An 18,975-nucleotide genomic window follows, 5' to 3' on the forward strand; every position below is an offset into this window, starting at 1 on the left:
CTTATAGGGAAAAGTGATGGTTTTTCTCTTTTTTGAAATTCTAATCACTTCGCACTTATCTGGATTAAACTCCATGGACCAGGTCTTTTCCCACAGTTCTAATTTGTGTAGGTCCTGCTGGAGAGTCTCACAATCATGCATGGTATTAATAGTGAGGTAAACTACTGTGTCATCAGCAAAAAGTCTTACACTGCTTTTAAGTGAGTCTGGTAGGTCATTGATATAAGTTAGGAAATAGAACAATCCTCGGCGCGTTCGAGGTTTCAATACTCACCTTGCGGAAAGAGAAAAGTCAAAATGCAAGGAAACGCCAAATGCAAATCAGAAATCAGGTTGAAAAGAATTATATGATACTAAATAAATGTTGAATTAGACTGCAAGTTATATATCTCTTTTTCAAAATATTGGGAGGGGGCTATATATTGTCCAACAAACGCCCAAATTTGCCGTTGAAAATATTAATTTGTCATTTATTTAGATATTTGGCAAAGCAGAAAAAAATCATAACTTTCTCGAGGGTGACTTTTTTTAGTCTATCAAACCATGATTACTTTGCCGGTAAGTGTCGTAGTTTTTTCATATGACACCAAAGTTGGGGCAAACCTTTGGAATGGAACAGACCTTAGTAAAAACACGTCAAATAAACTGCTTACAATACAATACAATGCAATACAATAAGTTTTATCTTGAGTCGGCAAGAAAACAACATTACAAAACATAAGTTCTGAAGAGCTTTTGAAACGACTATAAAACAAAAACAAATTTAACAGAGTTATAAAATAGCTACAAAAGAAAAAATTGTTAAGCACACAAATTTGAATAGAACTAGTTGAGCATGTGCAATACTATAAGCTAGTGTTAAAACCTGTTAAAATCTGTGTTGAAGCTGCTGATCTAGACAGTGCTGTCTAAAATCTGCCATAAGAAAGGAAAATAAGATCTACAATACTAAAAAAAAAAACAAAAACAAAAAAAAAAAAAAAACACAAGAGTGTATTCTTGAGAAATGGTGATAAAAACTGTATCCCCCCAAATCCCAAATCAAATTTGGAAAGAACTGATTGTTGTATGGATGTTTTCAAATGCGATGAAATGTTACAGGCTAGAGGATCCAAGTCATGGATTGATTCCATACAGTAAAAGACCTGGAGGAAAGTTTTAATATTGAAGTTACAACCATACTGGATCTCACAATAGGATTAACTAAGTCACTAACAAAGAATTTAATTTGATTACTGTATATGTCTTACAAAACCATGATTTTTTAAAAACTTTTTTATTCCGAAATCCTGTGTTGTCCCTGTATTGTGGTGGTTATAGGCTGACGGTGAATATCGGTTATTGTGGTAAAATTAAGAAAAGCCGGTAACCAATGGGAGGTAACCAATCAAGTTATGGATTTACCGGCGGGCTGGGAAGTACACAAGAGCAAATCTTCGGGTAAGTAATTGAGCACGTGTTGATAAACACATTTCAAATTCTAACATAAGAGCTCAAGTTTCGTCTGTTATGATATTTCATGTATTTAAACCTGGTGACTGTGAGTGGTGACAATGACTTTACAATAACCGAGAACCATAATTTGGGCTGCACGCATGCGTAGTGTATGGCTGATTTCGTTTAACATCTACGTTTTATTTCAAAGAATATGTGAATGCTCAAGATATATAGAGTTCTGACATTGATCCAGAGTAGAGCTAACTACAAAAGTTATGTCAAGTTTTCTGGCAGCGTATTTTATGAGTATGTTTGAAAAGTGTTATACAGAGTTCACAATACAATTACAGTAGCTCAGGGCAAAGAAGTATATGAAATACACAGAATGGCAACTGGCTGTAATCTCGCGTGAGCTCGTGTCAGAGCGTGATTCGGCATTATCTTACTAAAAACAAGAAACTCTTAATTGTTCATTCCATAATTGTTTTGTTTACATTCCGCACATGGGGGATTTCACGTGCAACCAATGCGCATGCGCAAAGAATAACTCCATAATCCCCAATTAAGTTGAAAGTTCCTCTTTTTGGCAGTTGAAACCAGATGATTTACCAAAAATACATAATAAAGATAAAAATGAGTCATTTTTGTGCATCGGTAGAACATCGGCTTCACAAGCATGAGATCGCGAGTTCGAGTCTCAGGTTTTGCTTTTTTTTTACCTCCTATTTTCAACAAGGTGTTCTCTTTAGGAGCATTTTACGGAACTGAAACGTTCAAGAAAAAAGATATTTTAAAAACCTTCATTTTATGACGGAAACTGCTTCGAAACCAGTATATTTATAATTCAGTTAAATTCATAAAAATGCAAAATAATGATCTTGACAGGGCTGGCAAAATCTCAGAAAATTTTACTTGTCCACAGACAAGTAACTTAGAAAATTTACTTGTCCGTACTGCTAGTTTACTTGTCCGTACTGGTCGGGAACATTTTCCGGACAGGACCAGTTTCCGGACACATGTAATATCCGCTTTATTTCGTTGTTATTCATGTAACTCTTTCATCTAGATCATTTAGATGTTTGTTCTTCATGTCTACAACAAACTCTATTTTATAAGGCTGTATAATGTTTGGGTTTTTGATGATAACTCACCTGCGTTTACAAAACAACTTTCTGTCTTAACGGGGCATGAAGATAGCATTGCGCATGCGCAGTAGTTCACACATGCCAAGGTATCAAGTGGGGAAGAAATAATCAAACTACATAATGATTGTCTGCTGATAACATGTTCTACTTTTAATTTCATGCTAAAAGTTACGTTAGATCAAAGAAGTATAAAATACACAGAATGGCAACTGGCTGTAATCTCGCGTGATCTCGTGTCAGAGCGTGAATCGGCGTTATCTTAGTAAAAACAAACATCGGCGAGCATGGAGTTCCAATTTGTACCTTTAAAACTACATTTAAAATACATGTTAGCTTCTGAAACAACATTAGTTTAATGTGAAATAGTCTTAAGACACAAATTACACCTTTCTTACCATCAAAAGAAGCGTGGTCATACGGTGGTAATTAATTTACCGATGAATAATTGCTTTCGCATACAAAATGGCGCATGGAGAACGCGGCACTTCCAGTAAGCGAGATCTCATTCAGTTGTCATGTTTTTTTGACGAGATTTGCTCTATATGCCTTTCAAGTTGCCGATCTATTTATTTTTATAGCTCTTTGGTAAGATGCAGGAAAGTCGATTTTTGAAATAATTTTATTCTATTCTATTGCAGGGATCACTTTTGGCAGATACTGTTATGAGATTAATTCCCATTTGCCTTGAATCAGTGAGATTTTTGACAAAATGAATGGGATTTTTTCTTTTTATAATGGGATTTTACATCGGCAGACAGCTTTTATTACCAGGGCCCTCTCTACATTTTGGGGGATTGGGGCCGGGGCCCTTGGAGGGGGGAATTTCGCGTCGTTTTCAAGGGAGAGGGGAATTCATTCTGGAGATATGACATCTGATCATAACCCCTTAAATTAAGGTCAATTGAGTATTACAGATATCAAACTAATGTGAATATATCTGAAGTATTGTACAGAACATAATCTATTGAAAACAGGCAACTTTTATTTTCTTTTATTAAATCAGTTATGTGACATCCAGTCGAGGTTCACATGTCGTCATTATCTGTAGCACTAGCAGTATCCACGGACATTGTCTCAGCTGCAGCCGGAGCAGAGCTTCTCTTCATCGTATCTACCTGATTGTGCATGTCTGGCCCTGATGAAACAGCGGTGTCCGTGACAGTAGTTTTTTTTTTTTTTTTTGAGAGCATGCTGCTTAAAAAGCAAATCTATTTTTGCGCATTTCGCCCCTGTTGCATCCGTGATCTTTTTACGGTATGATGTGCATTATGCGACATTTTTTTTCAAAGGGAAGTAACTTTGCATACACGCATCCAGGGAACTGAAAAACGCGCGTATTATACGGATCAGTAAAACCAGGGGTTCCACTAGACCTGAAAACCCAAGAGTCCCGGCACCCTTGGGTCCAAATTTTGAAGGGTCCTTTTTCAAAGTACAAGAGTCCTGTCCCAACACATCGATACAATTGACTATATTTTCTTATAAAGTAATACTAGGTAATTAATAGCTACTATAACCAAGAACATGTTACAGCATAATAACAATTTCTGTTTCAGGTCATATAATCTCATATTGTAAATAAATTTTTATCAAAATTCATTTTAATTTGATGAGGTTTTTCTTCAATATTTTTGTTTGTTAGCAGAAAAGTGCTAAAACACTGTAAAAATGTATCCAAAAACGTACTATCCGGATACTGGTACACTTTTGGAATGTCGTCTGAAATGTTATTTTTGCCAGTTAACTTGGTCCACTAAGGTAAACCAGAGATAGTTCCTCAATTAATGATGCTACTTTTCATTAAAAATTGCATTGAAAGTCAAGTTTTTGCATAATTATGTCATCGGGTGTAATTAGAATCGTGAACGGACATTCTAAACTTTTTTTTACTTTCCAAATTCATTTAAATTTGTGGATTTTCTCGTTGATATTAAGGTACAATCATTAAACAATGATCTAATTTAAAGTTTGCATGAAGAAATCATGCAGGACACTTTTCACATGCTCGGTAATTAGCTGGTCGCTTAATTACGATAATAATTGGCGCCTTTTTTGACAGTATGCAGGCTCAATACGGGTAACGCTTTATCAATTAATGTTAACACTTCATTGATTCTCATTACCTATGTTCACTCGCCGTGACGTAACTTGCTGATAAAGAAAAATCAGCGTGGCATGTCCAGGATAAAGGGCGGGAATTTAGCAGAAGATCAAAGGCAGGAGGGCATGACCGCGAGTGTTTATTTTGAATACACGTGTTTATCGTGGACATAGTTTTACTGTAGGAAATGACTGATAAGAGGAAGGATTATCAAAGGAAAATGTCTCCGGGTCCCGAGTGACGCACAGGCAATTATCATGCCGGGTCCTTTGAGCGTCTTTTGAAAATCTCCCGGACCCGGGTTCCCGGGTCAAATGAAACCCCTGAGTAAAACTTTATCAGGCCCATTAAGTTACGAGACGCTCCTAAGACTATCGGGTATCGATTTTTTTCTTGATTTTTTTTTTCTTTCGAGGGGGAATTTTTCTACACTTGGGGGGAAAAAAACATACTATTTCGAGGGGGGAACGGGGCCGAATTTCGGCCCCAAAAATCGGCAAACGAGGGCCCTGATTACACTGAAAAACAAACATCTGTTTATTTGTAAGAACAATTATCTTGTAAATAAACAAAACATATCCTTTCAGAGACACCTTTTATAACTCTAAAATTCAGTGCCAGGAATTGCTGAATAGGTTGATGAAAGTTGTAACCAAGTCTTGGGTCCACATGCCTTATTCCCCTAATGATTTTACTTCAAAGCTGCTTTGTCAAAGTTGAAGTTCAGTTATGTTTTAATCTTTCTGGACTTGATACACTTCCATTAGGTCAAAACAATGTTAAAGTCAAACTTATTTATGACCCTACCCTCAACCATTTCGTATTGAAATTCGGGCATTCAGCTTTTTTTATGAAGGGACTTCAGCGGAGGTTTCTCCACCATCTTGTTATTCTCATCGCTATTAGTCAGCGCGAATGGAGGCAGAAAGTTTGTCCTTCCAAATGCTTAAATTTCTGTTATAAGAAATGTTTCTTATTAAATTTCACACCATTTTCATCTCTATTTCCAAGAAAGATGTAATACCAAACATATTGCCAAGTTTCATTGTGAAATTTCATGATTTTGGAGAAATATAGACATTTAATAGAAGCCACCCCCTACCCATTTACAGGGCTAATTTTTGGCCTTATGGACCTTTTATTGTATATTTTGGTAAAAGTTTCATTTTTTTGCATCATTTTTCACTGGGATTCTGAAATATCGTTCATTCCGTCATGAATAACACCCAGAAGGATGCATTTTGTGCATTTTCTGACATTCTGGAGACAAAGTTTGGCTTTTAAATCCCAGAAATCGCAGCTGAAATAGACGCATGTACATAAAATAAGGTCAAAATTCAAAAGTTTTCAAATTTCATTATTATTTTGCTTTGGAAACACTCTTTTATATCATTTTGAAACATCGCGAAAACAGATTATTTTTGTCTGATTGTCATAATCATCGGACGCTCTAAGGAGATAAAAGCGAAATTCAAGCGCCTAAATGAACGTCACACGAAAACAGGGCCAGACACTAACCATTTTTGGCCACTGGTCCGAAGAGCAGTTTCCGCTACATTTTTAGCTCACCTGTCACAAAGTGACAAGGTGAGCTTTTGTGATCGCGCGGTGTCCGTCGTCCGTCGTCTGTCCGTGCGTGCGTGCGTCCGTAAACTTTTGCTTTTGACCACTCTAGAGGTCACATTTTTCATGGGATCTTTATGAAAGTTGGTCAGAATGTTCATCTTGATGATATCTAGGTCAAGTTCGAAACTGCGTCACGTGCCTTCAAAAACTAGGTCAGTAGGTCTAAAAATAGAAAAACCTTGTGACCTCTCTAGAGGCCATATATTTCACAAGATCTTCATGAAAATTGGTGGGATTGTTCACCTTGATGATATCTAGGTCAAGTTCGAAAGTGGGTCACGTGCCTTCAAAAACTAGGTCAGTAGGTCTAAAAATAGAAAAACCTTGTGACCTCTCTAGAGGCCATATATTTCATGAGATCTTCATGAAAATTGGTCAGAGCGTTCACCTTGATGACATCTAGGTCAAGTTCAAAACTGGGTCACGTGCCCTCAAAAACTAGGTCAGTAGGTCAAATAATAGAAAAACCTTGTGACCTCTCTAAAGGCCATATTTTTCATGGGATCTGTATGAAAGTTGGTCTGAATGTTCGTCTTGATGATATCTAGGTCAGGTTCGAAACTGGGTCAAGTGCGGTCAAAAACTAGGTCAGTAGGTCTAAAAATAGAAAAACCTTGTGACCTCTCTAGAGGCCATATATTTCATGAGATCTTCATGAAAATTGGTCAGAATGTTCACCTTGATGATATCTAGGTAAAGTTCCAAAGTGGGTCACATGCCATCAAAAACTAGGTCAGTAGGTCAAATAATAGAAAAACCTTGTGACCTCTCTAAGGCCATATTTTTTACGGGATCTGTATGAAAGTTGGTCTGAATGTTCATCTTGATGATATCTAGGTCAAGTTCGAAAGTGGGTCACGTGCCTTCAAAAACTAGGTCAGTAGGTTAAATAATAGAAAAACCTTGTGACCTCTCTAAAGGCCATATTTTTCATGGGATCTGTATGAAAATTGGTCTGAATGTTCATCTTGATGATATCTAGGTCAAGTTCGAAACTGGGTCATGTGCGATCAAAAACTAGGTCAGTAGGTCTAAAAATAGAAAAACCTTGTGACCTCTCTAGAGGCCATACTTGTGAATGGATCTCCATAAAAATTGGTCAGAATGTTCACCTTGATGATATCTAGGTCAAATTTGAAACTGGGTCACGTGCCTTAAAAAACTAGGTCAGTAGGTCAAATAATAAAAAAACCTTGTGACCTCTCTAGAGGCCATACTTTTTATGGGATCTGTATGAAAGTTGGTCTGAATGTTCATCTTGATGATATCTAGGTCAAGTTCGAAACTGGGTCAACTGCGGTCAAAAACTAGGTCAGTAGGTCTAAAATTATTAAAATCTTTTGACTTCTCTAGAGACCATATTTTACAATGGATCTTCATGAAAATTGATCTGAATGTTCACCTTGATGATATCTAGGTCAGTTTCGAAACTGGGTCACTTGCGGTCAAAAACTAGGCCAGTAGGTATAAAAATAGAAAAAACTTGTGACCTCTCTGGAGGCCATATTTTTCATGAGATCTGTATGAAAATTAGTGAGAATGTTCACCTTGATGATATCTAGGTAAAGTTCAAAACAGGGGCATGTACCTTCGAAAACTAGGTCAATAGGTCAAATAATAGAGAAACCTTGTGACCTCTCTAGAGACCATATTTTTCAATGGATCTTCATGAAAATTGGTCAGAATTTTCATCTTGATAATATCTAGATCAAGTTCAAAACTGAGTCACATGAGCTCGAAAACAAGGTCACTATGTCAAATAATAGAAAAAACGACGTCATACTAAAAACTGGGTCATGTGGGAAGAGGTGAGCGATTCAGGACCATCATGGTCCTCTTGTTAAATGAAACAGTTACTGGTCCTCCAAATATTTCACTGGTCCTTGTTGCTTTTCACTGGCCTCGGACCAGCGGACCAGTGTTAGTGTCGAGCCCTGCGAAAATTAAGTAACGGCAAGACCACATTTCAGCGAAAAGTTGAAATTTCGGCAAAAGATCTACAGCCACGTAGATGCGATTTTTAAGCGCATTTGAGCAAAATTTATGCAATTTTCGCCAAAATAATGCGAGAATATCGCAGCCAAAAGTGATCCCTGCTATTGGAATTATCAAGAATTCATATAAGACGAAATTCGAGTTTTTTAGCTCATCTGATTTTTTGAAAAAAAAATGATGAGTTATTGTCATCACTTGAGCGGTTGTCGGTGTCGGCGTTGGTGTCGGCGTCGGCGTTGCCTGGTTAAGTTTTATGTTTAGGTCAGCTTTTCTCCTAAACTATCAAAGCTATTGCTTTGAAACTTGGAAAACTTGTTCACCATCATAAGGTGACCCTGTATAGCAAGAAACATAACTCCATCTTGCTTTTTGCAAGATTTATGGCCCCTTTTGTACTTAGAAAATATCAGATTTCTTGGTTAAGTTTAATGTTTAGGTCAGCTTTTCTCCTAAACTATCAAAGCTATTGCTTTGAAACTTGGAATACTTGTTTACCATCATAAGCAGACCCTGTACATCAAGAAACATAACTCCATCTTGCTTTTTGCAAGAATTATTGCCCCTTTTGGACTTAGAAAATCAGTTTTCTTGGTTAAGTTTTATGTTTAGGTCAGCTTTTATCCTAAACTATCAAAGCTTTTGCTTTAAAACTTGCAACACTTGTTCACCATCATAAGCTGACCCTGTACATCAAGAAACATAACTCCATCATGCTTTTTGCAAGATTTATGGCCCCTTTTGGACTTAGAAAATATCAGATTTCTTGGTTAAGTTTTATGTTTAGGTGAACTTTTTCTCTTAAACTATCAAAGCTATTGCTTTGAAACTTGCAACACTTGTTCACCATCATAAGCTGACCCTGTACAGCAAGCAACATAACTCCATCCTGCTTTTTGCAATAATTATTGCCCCTTTTGGACTTAGAAAATCATTTTCTTGGTTGAGTATTATGTTTAAGTATACTTTTCTCATAAACTATCAAAGCTATTGCTTTAAAACTTGCAAAAGTTTTTCACCATCATAAGTGGACACTGTACATCAAGAAACATAACTCTATCCTGCTTTTTGCAAGAATGATGGCACTTTTTAGACTTAGAAAATCATGGGTACAATGTAGGACAATATTTCTATTATACAAAAAAAATCAGATGAGCGTCAGCACCCGCAAGGCGGTGCTCTTGTTTATAGTCAACCTCGGTTTGCTTTCGTAGCTGCTATTGAACGTCGGGTTATGTTTCATGTGCAATTTTTAAGAGATGAATGATAAAGAAATGTGTAGAAATAGTTTAATTACTTATTTTATTATCAAATTAACAACAAAACACCGTCAAAATTTGTCCAGATACTGGTTTACCTGACGGGAAAAATAAGTTATTTTAGTGACCCCATTTGAGGCCCCATGGAACCCATATTTTACGTCACAACACGATGCTGATTACAACAGCGGATGTGGAAGGAGCTGAAGTTTGTGCAGCCTGGGCTTCATTTATGTCAAATATTTTTTTAGAGAATAATGGAGCCGAAATATGAAAATGTGTCCGGAAAATGGTTCCCAACCAGTACATTAAGTATAAACTTTTAGTTTTGGTATTTGTCTAATAAAATAAAACAGTGTACTAATTTTCTACTTACTTGTATTATTAGACAGCCACAGCAGCCTATAAAGCCTTATGCTATAAAAAGTCAGACAGTGATTAAATCAGCTTTAAAGTTTAACAAGATAATCACTGCTGTGTGTAGTTTCATACACAGTCAGTAATAAGAGTTATGGTTATGTCTCAGACTCACTTGGTCCTTGATTCGAAAAATGGCCAATCCTATTTCATTCATTTTCTTAGTAATGTCATTTCCAACTCGAGGACTAATGTTTCAATAAAGTTAGTTGTTTTCAAAACGGCGTACTGACAATTTTGTAATATTTGCGCTATACCAATGTAAGGAAAGGGGTTTATTTCTTATTAACACCAAGTCACCAGTCTGGCATTAGGGGTGTAACGATACATCGAAATATCGATGCATTGCGATACTGAGTGTCCCGATAGTATGCATCGATAGAAAAGTCACGATCCAATAACAATCGCCAATAGTTCCTTCAACAATCGATAGTTTCAATAGTTTTGAAATTTTAATAAATACAGAAATGATTGATAATTTATAAACCAAGAAACAAAGCCAGCTTTTATTTGCGCCTGGGAAAATGTTTACGTCTCCATTACAATAATTACCCTCACGGAATTAAACTTCCATAAAGAACTGAGAAGTCTTAATTGGAGATAATAAATAAATTTAGTTTCTTAGAAACTTTGATTAAATATATTTAAATAACCTGTTAATTTTAAATGAGAAAAAGTACTTTAGACATGGAGAAAGTAGGCTTCTTGTATGATATAGCAAACAGTTCGGTAGGGTCCTTCATTTAGTGCTGGTACACCTTAGTCCGATCCGTCAATTTTCGTCTTTTTCGATGCTTTACGTTATTAAACACGTTGACATTTGCAACAAAATGGCAAATTCGTTTGAGTATACCTTGCATAGGTTTATTGTTTCAAAGCCATGGAAGGCAAGAAATAGAAAAAATGTTAAAAATATTTAATGTTAGATTTATTTCTGTCCATTTCAGTTATACAAACATTCAATGTGTATTATTAATACTATTAACAGCAATTATAAACAGTGCCGTGTCTTACACTGTGTAATAATGCCAGTTGGTAGTTTTACTGTATAAAACATGGTGGCCGATAACTATTGCAATAGTATCGCAATAGTAACTTGCAATAGAATAGTATCGCAATAGTTTTTCAGCAATATCAATAGTATTGCAATAGTCAAAATTGGCCTCAATAGTCACCCCTATCTGGCATTACAAAAACAGCATCTCACTCGAATAGAAATGAAAAGTAAATTGTGGAAAATAAAGATATGTGTTCAATTTTCATATCAGTTGATCGACGAAAGATGTCTGCCACCCATCGTCTTAATGTAGTTGAATATTTTCAAATCAATCTCGGGGGGGGGGGGGGGGGGGGGGGGGGGGGGGGGTGAATTTAATCATTTTGGAAATCATACCTGACAGACCCGTACTACATTCATAAAATATATATAGATATATCCCTGTTTCTCGTATTCTCAGGGTTTCTCATATTCTCGTCTTTATGCCCACCTTCGAAGAAGGAGGGGTATATTGTTTTGCAGATGTCGGTCGGTCGGTCTGTCTGTCGTTCGGTCTGTATGTAGACCAATCCATTTCCGGATGATAACTCAAAAACGCTTTAAAAATCTTCTTGTGTTAAACTGCTAGCGTGATTTTAAAATAATTTTACACATATGGTTCTTGTGTGACCCTCTACCAAGGTTGTTCAAATTATTCCGATTCGTCAAAAAACATGGCTGCCAGGAGAGTGGTCACTTTTCCCTTGATGTATATAGATCTAAACAAAATCTTCTTATATAAAACTGTAAGTCTGATTTTAAAATAAAATAATTTCACACAAATTGTCCTTGTTTTACCTCCCACCAGATTCTAGCCCTTTCATTGGTTGAGTAGTGTCACGTGGTTGCCCTCTATATTTCTACAGAGGGTCAATGGGTGACCCTACATGAGAATTGCAATGAGCATTGCGGGATGTTGACCATAAAATTAACATTATTATTTTAAAAATTCAAAAGGATCCTACTACCACCTTCAGAGACCTTTTGAGAAGTACACAAATGTAATCAAGTGGTCGGGAAGTGGAAGGAGCTGAAGTTTGTGCAGTCTGGGCATCATTTATGTCAAATATTTTTTTTAGAGAATAATGGAGCCGAAATATGAAAATGTGTCCGGAAAATGGTTCCCAACCAGTACATTAAGTATAAACTTTTAGTTTTGGTATTTGTCTAATAAAATAAAACTGTGTACTAATTTTCTACTTACTTGTATTATTAGACAGCCACAGCAGCCTATAAAGCCTTATGCTACAAAAAGTCAGACAGTGATTAAATCAGCTTTAAAGTTTAACAAGATAATCACTGCTGTGTGTAGTTTCATACACAGTCAGTAATAAGAGTTATGGTTGTGTCTCAGACTCACTCGGTCCTTGATTCGAAAAATGGCCAATCCTATTTCATTCATTTTCTTAGTAATGTCATTTCCAACTCGAGGACTAATGTTTCAATAAAGTTAGTTGTTTTCAAAATGTCGTACTGACAATTTTGTAATATTTGCGCTATACCAATGTAAAGAAAGGGGTTTATTTCTTAACACCAAGTCACCAGTCTGGCATTACAAAAACAGCATCTCACTCGAATAGAAATGAAAAGTAAATTGTGGAAAATAAAGATATGTGTTCAATTTTCATATCATTTGTTCGACGAAAGATGTCTGCCACCCATCGTCTTAATGTAGTTGAATATTTTCAAATCAATCTCGGGGGGGGGGGGGGGGGGGGGGGTTAATTTTCATTTTGGAAATCATACCTGACAGACCCGTACTACATTCATAAAATATATATAGATATATCCCTGTTTCTCGTATTCTCAGGGTTTCTCATATTCTCGTTTTTATGCCCATCTTCGAAGAAGGAGGGGTATATTGTTTTGCAGATGTCGGTCGGTCTGTCTGTCGGTCGGTCTGTATGTAGACCAATCCATTTCCGGATGATAACTCAAAAACGCTTTAAAAATCTTCTTGTGTTAAACTGCTAGCGTGATTTTAAAATAATTTTACACATATGGTTCTTGTGTGACCCTCTACCAAGGTTGTTCAAATTATTCCGATTCATCAAAAAACATGGCTGCCAGGAGAGTGGTCACTTTTCCCTTGATGTATATAGATCTAGTACAAAATCTTCTTATATAATAATAAAACTGTAAGTCTGATTTTAAAATAAAATAATTTCACACAAATTGTCCTTGTTTTACCTCCCACCAGATTCTAGCCCTTTCATATGTTTGTTTGTAATTGAATTGTAATTAATTACATCTGGAGAATGTAATTGTAATTTAATTAATTACTTTCAGAAAATAACAGTAATTGTAATTGTAATTTAATTGGCTGATTTGACAAGTAATTGTAATTCAATTAATTACAATTCAAAGCAATTGACCCCAGGTCTGCTTCTGAGGCCCACTTTAGAAAGAATTTGTCTCTCAGATATTTTCATTGTTGTCTGTAACCGATTATGCAGCAATTTCGATTTTCATGAGAAATTGTTTTTACGCATGCCGCTAAGGCCAATTTCGAGTTTGTAAACAACGTTTTCTTACTGATTTTCGGTGCATATTATATTCCAATGTAAGCATTTTCCCAAGATTTTGATACTAGATCGTGGGGTGCGTAATATACACGCTAGTGTAATATATTCGAGTTTTTACGGTACTGTAATTATTCAAATTATTGCCCTAGGTTCAAAAATGTGTGTGACATGTATATAATATAGGCTAACATAGAAGAAACCTAACTCTGTACTTACATAAACACACTTGAAGCCTTGTACACAGGTGAGCGCTTTAGGGTCAATAGCCCTCTTGTTTAAAATGTTCATTGTTTGAAATTTATTGATAATTTATCAAATTTGTGATTGTGTTATTTTTCAGGATTAAGGGATTATAAATAGTTCTGTTTTCCATTATTTGAAATATATAAATTTAAAACCATGAAAACAAGAGCAAATTTTTGAAATCACCTTTTTTCCATATAGATAAATGAAAGTTTCCTCTCTGCAAATAACCTTTAGTCGGCCCTGCATGGGTTATCTACGGGTAAGATAACTTAACCTCTAGACTCCAGGTCTAGAGTTCTGGTTACCGGACCCGTAGCCACCGCCATCTTTGAAAGCAACTCCATCATCTGCAGGAAAAGCTGCCTTAGAATTTTCACTTGTCCTGCAGAAATTCGTACTTGCCTGCAATTTACAAAGAAAATGATACTTTTACAGACAGCATCTATTTTAAAGTCTGTTAAAAAATGGTACATACTGGAATCTTGCTCTTCGCTATCGAGCATTAGTACATAATTGATGTCCAGAACCCAATTTTTGTGATGAGATTTTGCAATGCGCAGTAATATAGCAACAAAAACAGTAGTACATGATTTTCTTAGGAGTTTTTCTTGGGATCTTTCATACATTTCACTTGCCCATTTGGCAACTGCATCAGATTTTTTGCCTGCCTCAACACTCCACTTCTACCTGTACAGGCCAATAGGGCAGTCCTTTAGGTCAAACTCTGTCAAGGGCAGTCATGGCCTCTTGTTTAGTTCGATCAGGCTTTTGTAATTATGTGTAGAAAATTATTTATTGATAAAAAATGAATGTATCTAATTTACATTTTTGTCAGGACGTGATTATTACCTGAACGTACACACGAAGGAAAGTCAGTGGGAAAGACCGACTGCGGAGGCAAAAAGAAGTATGGCTCAAGTACAGTGTTCTCATCTCCTTGTAAAACATCGTGATTCACGTAGACCAGCATCTTGGCGTGAGGATAATATCACAAGATCTAAGGAAGAAGCTATCGAGATTCTGAATGGTAATTCCGATGCTTATAAATTAAATGTACCGATATGAATTTTTCACAGGTTTGTTGTAAGTGAAATATGCATATTATGGCATAATAATTGAAAGTAAAGAAAAGTCATTCAATTTTAACAATTTTCTGGTGGTACTGGTGTTGTTCATATATAGAAAAAAGAAACAAAAATTAACACAAATTCAAGTGCAGATTAGAAGATTCTCATTAGCTCATATTTTCTATTTCATGAATAAAGAAGTTGATTACTCAAAGCAGATTCATTAGTACTGATATTTGTTTCAATCCACTTAATGCACTTTACCTGCCCGCTTAGCTCAGTAGGGAGAGCATTGGTCTATGGATCGCGGGGTCTCGAGTTCGATCCCCGGGCGGGGCGTATGTTCTCCATGACGATTTGATAAAAGACATTGTGTCTGAAATCATTCGTCCTCCACCTCTGGTAATTCATGTGGGGAAGTTGGCAGTTACTTGCGGAAAACAGGTTAGTACTGGTACAGAATCCAGGAACACTGGTTAGATTAACTGCCCACCATTACATGACTGAAATACTGTTGAAAAACGGTGTTAAACCCAAAACAAACGAACAAAAAAAGCAAAAACTTAATGCGATTTAGCTATATGAAGGAAAAAACAAAAAGTTACGTTCTCAAGAACTGTACTTTAATTTGTATTAATTTTTGTCCCCCTACTTTGGGCAGCGATTTTTTTTGCCATTTTGGGAAAGCGTCCGCGTCCGGACGATTTGGGAAAAATAGCGTCGTTTTAATCCTAATTGGGAATTTTGTGTAACATATAAAATTACAATAACCCCTTTCCTGGATCTAATTGAGTTACACTAGAGCTAGTGTTCTGATCATCACAACATGATACAGTGGCCTGACTCTGAGATAACAATGGTTGTTCTAAAGGCACACACTCTGGCACAAATTCAACCGGAGTTACACAAGAGTTCTCCCGACTCTGACATGAAAACGACACCGGTGTCGACGATTCAACGGACGTTTCCTCAGTCAGAACTGGCTGTGAAGATGCCCGTGAGAATCTGAATTCCACAAGGCTTTTGCAGCCAGCAAGCTTGGATTTTGTTAGCCTTTGAACATTATATTTGCTGTTGTGACTCATTGTTCGCACAGTTTGTCACTGGTTCTACAGAAAAAGATCGTGGAAACCGATTACCGAAAACAATACATGGTGCGATTGATTAAATTCACGCTTGTGATGACAGAGAACATGTTCTTAATTTTAATCGGGTATTTGCCCTTTGGTCAAAATTAGCAAACACTCGATTAAAATTCGGAACATATATTTTCTATAATCGGCGAATTTCACGATGTCGGGACAGCAGCCGTTTCAAAAATATTTGTAGGTCATTTTTGGGAATAATTTGGTCTGAAATTGGGAAAAATGGTCATTATTTTCAATTGGGAAAGGGTCCGTTTTACGGACCCTATTAAAGAAGGAAAAAAATCACTGTTGGGATAGAGAGTAGCACTTAGAGTTGCCCATGTCCATTGAAAAAAATTGGTGTTGCACATCTCCAAAACTAAAAAAGTGTCTTGAAACTTTATAGGAATGTTATTCAGCATATTAAATTATGCTTATGCATCTGGGTACAGAAATCGGTCACCGTTTCTCTAGAAGAACGGAAGTATGTCATTTATTTGGCTTAAATTTTTGGTTGAATTTAATAACTATAACCCTTTTTCAATGCAAATAATATGGTTCTGCATGCAAGTATCAAGCTGTATTTCACTAGCAGCAACTAAAAATGTTTTGGGTTCACAATTTAAAGAACTCTTTGTTGAATTTAATTCAATTAATGGTTCTTATTTGACTTTAAGTTTTGAATGCAGGTTGTCAGATTGCCATGATAAAATTTATTTGTAACACATTCAGTCATTGTGTAATGAAATAACAGTCAAAATCTTGGCAAGTTATAGCCCTTGTTTGACTTAACAGCTCCTTTTTTCCTGAAATGTTTCAAGGAGATTGTTAAATTATCTAACGGATATCCAGTCTGTATTAATAAAGATGCATTAGACCCAGATTCATATTTGAAAATATAAAAAATTGTTCCATGGAATCTATCAAAACATAAAATTAGCAAATATTTGTGTGTAATACCTGGAGTATATTAGTAAACAGTACTGTTTGTTTAAAATAGTACACACCTAATACATGTCACAATGTATAGCAAAGCCGTGCACAGTGTAAAAAATTGTACTTCCACCAAAAATTGGAACTCCATTCAGGGTTTCACTTAAAACTCTTTAGAGCACTTGCAAACTCTTTAGAGCACTTGCCTATGGGGCAAAACTACTATTTTACTTGCCTGAACCCAGTTTTTGCCAATGAATCATGGTGATGTGATGAAATACTGCAATGCAGTATAGCAACAAAAACAGTAATACATGATTTTCTGGGAAGTATTTCTTAGGATCTTATATATAGTGAAACCTGCTTCAGCAGTCACCTCTATTAAGCAGCCAACCTGTCTTAAGCAGCCAGTGTCCCATTTCCCAAACTGGTTACTCATTCTATAAATTACCTGCATTAAGCAGCCGCCTGCTGTAAGCAGCTGTTTTTCCCAATCCCTTGGCTGCCTGCTTAAGACAGGTTTTACTGTATTTGCTCAGCAACTGAGTATGATTTTTTGCCTTTACCTGACCGACCAAAGGGCAGTCCTTCAGATCAGTCCTTACTGTTTAACAGCTGCTTTACATGGTATTTAGTTATGAATGTAGCAGTATGAGCACAGTTAGTTTGTATATTTAGTCAAGTTAAATTCACTTTATGAGAATTTTCTACATTAGAAGTTAGTTTGTAAAAATGAACTATTTAAGTATATATATTTTATCATTGTTGTTCCAGGTTATAATCAGCAAATTAAAACTGGAGAGAAAACGTTCGAGGAGTTAGCCTCTGAGTTCAGTGACTGTAGCTCGGCTAAACGAGGCGGGGACCTTGGACCCTTTGGTCGTGGTCAGATGCAGAAACCGTTTGAAGAGGCGAGTTTTAACTTGAAGGTGGGAGAAATGAGTGGTATAGTGGAGACAGATTCAGGTGTTCATATTATAAAGCGAACTAAATAACAGTGTGTTACTTTAGTAGATACAAGAAACGCTTCCGTCATAGGGATATAATGCCTACATTTACAGAGATTTGGGGTTTTATTTGTCAGACAGGGGATATTGATCCACTGTTGTCAGATATTTTTTAGTAATGTTTGTAATGCCGGTAATGTTATTGGTTTCTTCATTACATATAGAAGGGTTTAATTTTTTGTTGCCATAATGTTAAAATTCAGTGTTCTTTGTAGAATGTTAATTACACACATACATTCTTAATTCAATATTAAAGTAGTTGTTTTACTTTTTGCATTTTTTCCTTAGAACACAATGTGTAGTATTAAAGGTTAAAAGAATAGTGTTACGATTTGAGAGGCTTACAGGTGTTTCTGCAAGAAATATTTTGAAACCTCATGAATTATTGTCAGTATGAAGTGCTATACATGTTTTTTTTGTTATTATAGAGCAGTGCCCTAACAAAAACATGGCTCGTGCAAGTGTTTATTTTTGTCATTTTTTCCATTTTATTTCTTTTTGTCACATTTGTAATTTGTAGAAGTAAAGTATGGTTTTAAGTCGGTATTTGTTTCTTTTCCATTTGAAACCTTGTGTGTTTAGGGCGTGACCATTTGAACTTCTTGGTGGGGGCCTGGGATTTTCCTCAGCGCAAAGAAAATGTTCCGCTTGAACAAAAGGAATGACTTTATTGAGCTTAATGGCCAGATTTTTAACTCAACTATGGGGGGCCTCCGTGGCCGAGTGGTTAAGGTCGCTGACTTCAAATCACTTGCCCCTCGTCGATGTGGGTTCGAACCTCACTCGGGGCGTTGAATACTTCATCCAGCTGGCTTACAGAAGGTCGGTGGTTCTACCCAGGTGCCCGCTCGTGTTGAAATAATGCAAGGAGGGGCACCTGGGGTCTTCCTCCACCATTAAAGCTGGAAAGTCGCCATATGACCTATCATGTGTCGGTGCAACGTTAAATCCAACAAACTTAAACTTAACTCGACTATGGAGAGCTATTCAGCCTGGCGATGGCGTCGGCATCCTTCCGTGTCCACACCTTGGTTAAAGGTTCTCTCTTTTCTCTTGA

At 36.4% G+C, this 18,975-nt stretch overlaps 1 protein-coding gene across 2 annotated transcripts; it reads left to right on the forward strand.

Annotated features, from left to right (window-relative positions):
* The first annotated feature begins 1,342 nt into the window (after positions 1 to 1,342).
* LOC123545574 (peptidyl-prolyl cis-trans isomerase NIMA-interacting 1-like) lies at positions 1,343 to 18,460 on the forward strand. Of its 2 annotated transcripts, none has more exons than XM_045331903.2 (3): positions 1,343 to 1,440; positions 14,620 to 14,811; positions 17,686 to 18,460. In XM_045331903.2, the coding sequence occupies exons 1-3, from the start codon at positions 1,395 to 1,397 to the stop codon at positions 17,904 to 17,906; spliced, it is 459 nt and encodes a 152-aa protein (XP_045187838.2). In that variant the 5' UTR covers positions 1,343 to 1,394; the 3' UTR covers positions 17,907 to 18,460. The 2 variants fall into 2 exon arrangements, with proteins under 2 accessions (XP_045187838.2, XP_045187846.2); XM_045331911.2 differs by lacking the exon at positions 1,343 to 1,440 and adding an exon at positions 1,586 to 1,743.
* The last annotated feature ends 515 nt before the right edge of the window (positions 18,461 to 18,975 follow it).

Source organism: Mercenaria mercenaria, chromosome 15 (genome assembly GCF_021730395.1).
Source record: "Mercenaria mercenaria strain notata chromosome 15, MADL_Memer_1, whole genome shotgun sequence".
Taxonomy (NCBI): domain Eukaryota; kingdom Metazoa; phylum Mollusca; class Bivalvia; order Venerida; family Veneridae; genus Mercenaria; species Mercenaria mercenaria.

What these genes read in the sequence shown, in the direction of transcription:
- LOC123545574 (XM_045331903.2), top strand. Translation starts at nt 1,395, where the DNA reads ATGGATTTACCGGCGGGCTGGGAAGTACACAAGAGCAAATCTTCGG. An exon ending in ACACAAGAGCAAATCTTCGG is followed by an intron (nt 1,441 to 14,619) that starts GTAAGTAATTGA and finishes CATTTTTGTCAG; the next exon opens with GACGTGATTATTACCTGAAC. An exon ending in AGCTATCGAGATTCTGAATG is followed by an intron (nt 14,812 to 17,685) that starts GTAATTCCGATG and finishes TTGTTGTTCCAG; the next exon opens with GTTATAATCAGCAAATTAAA.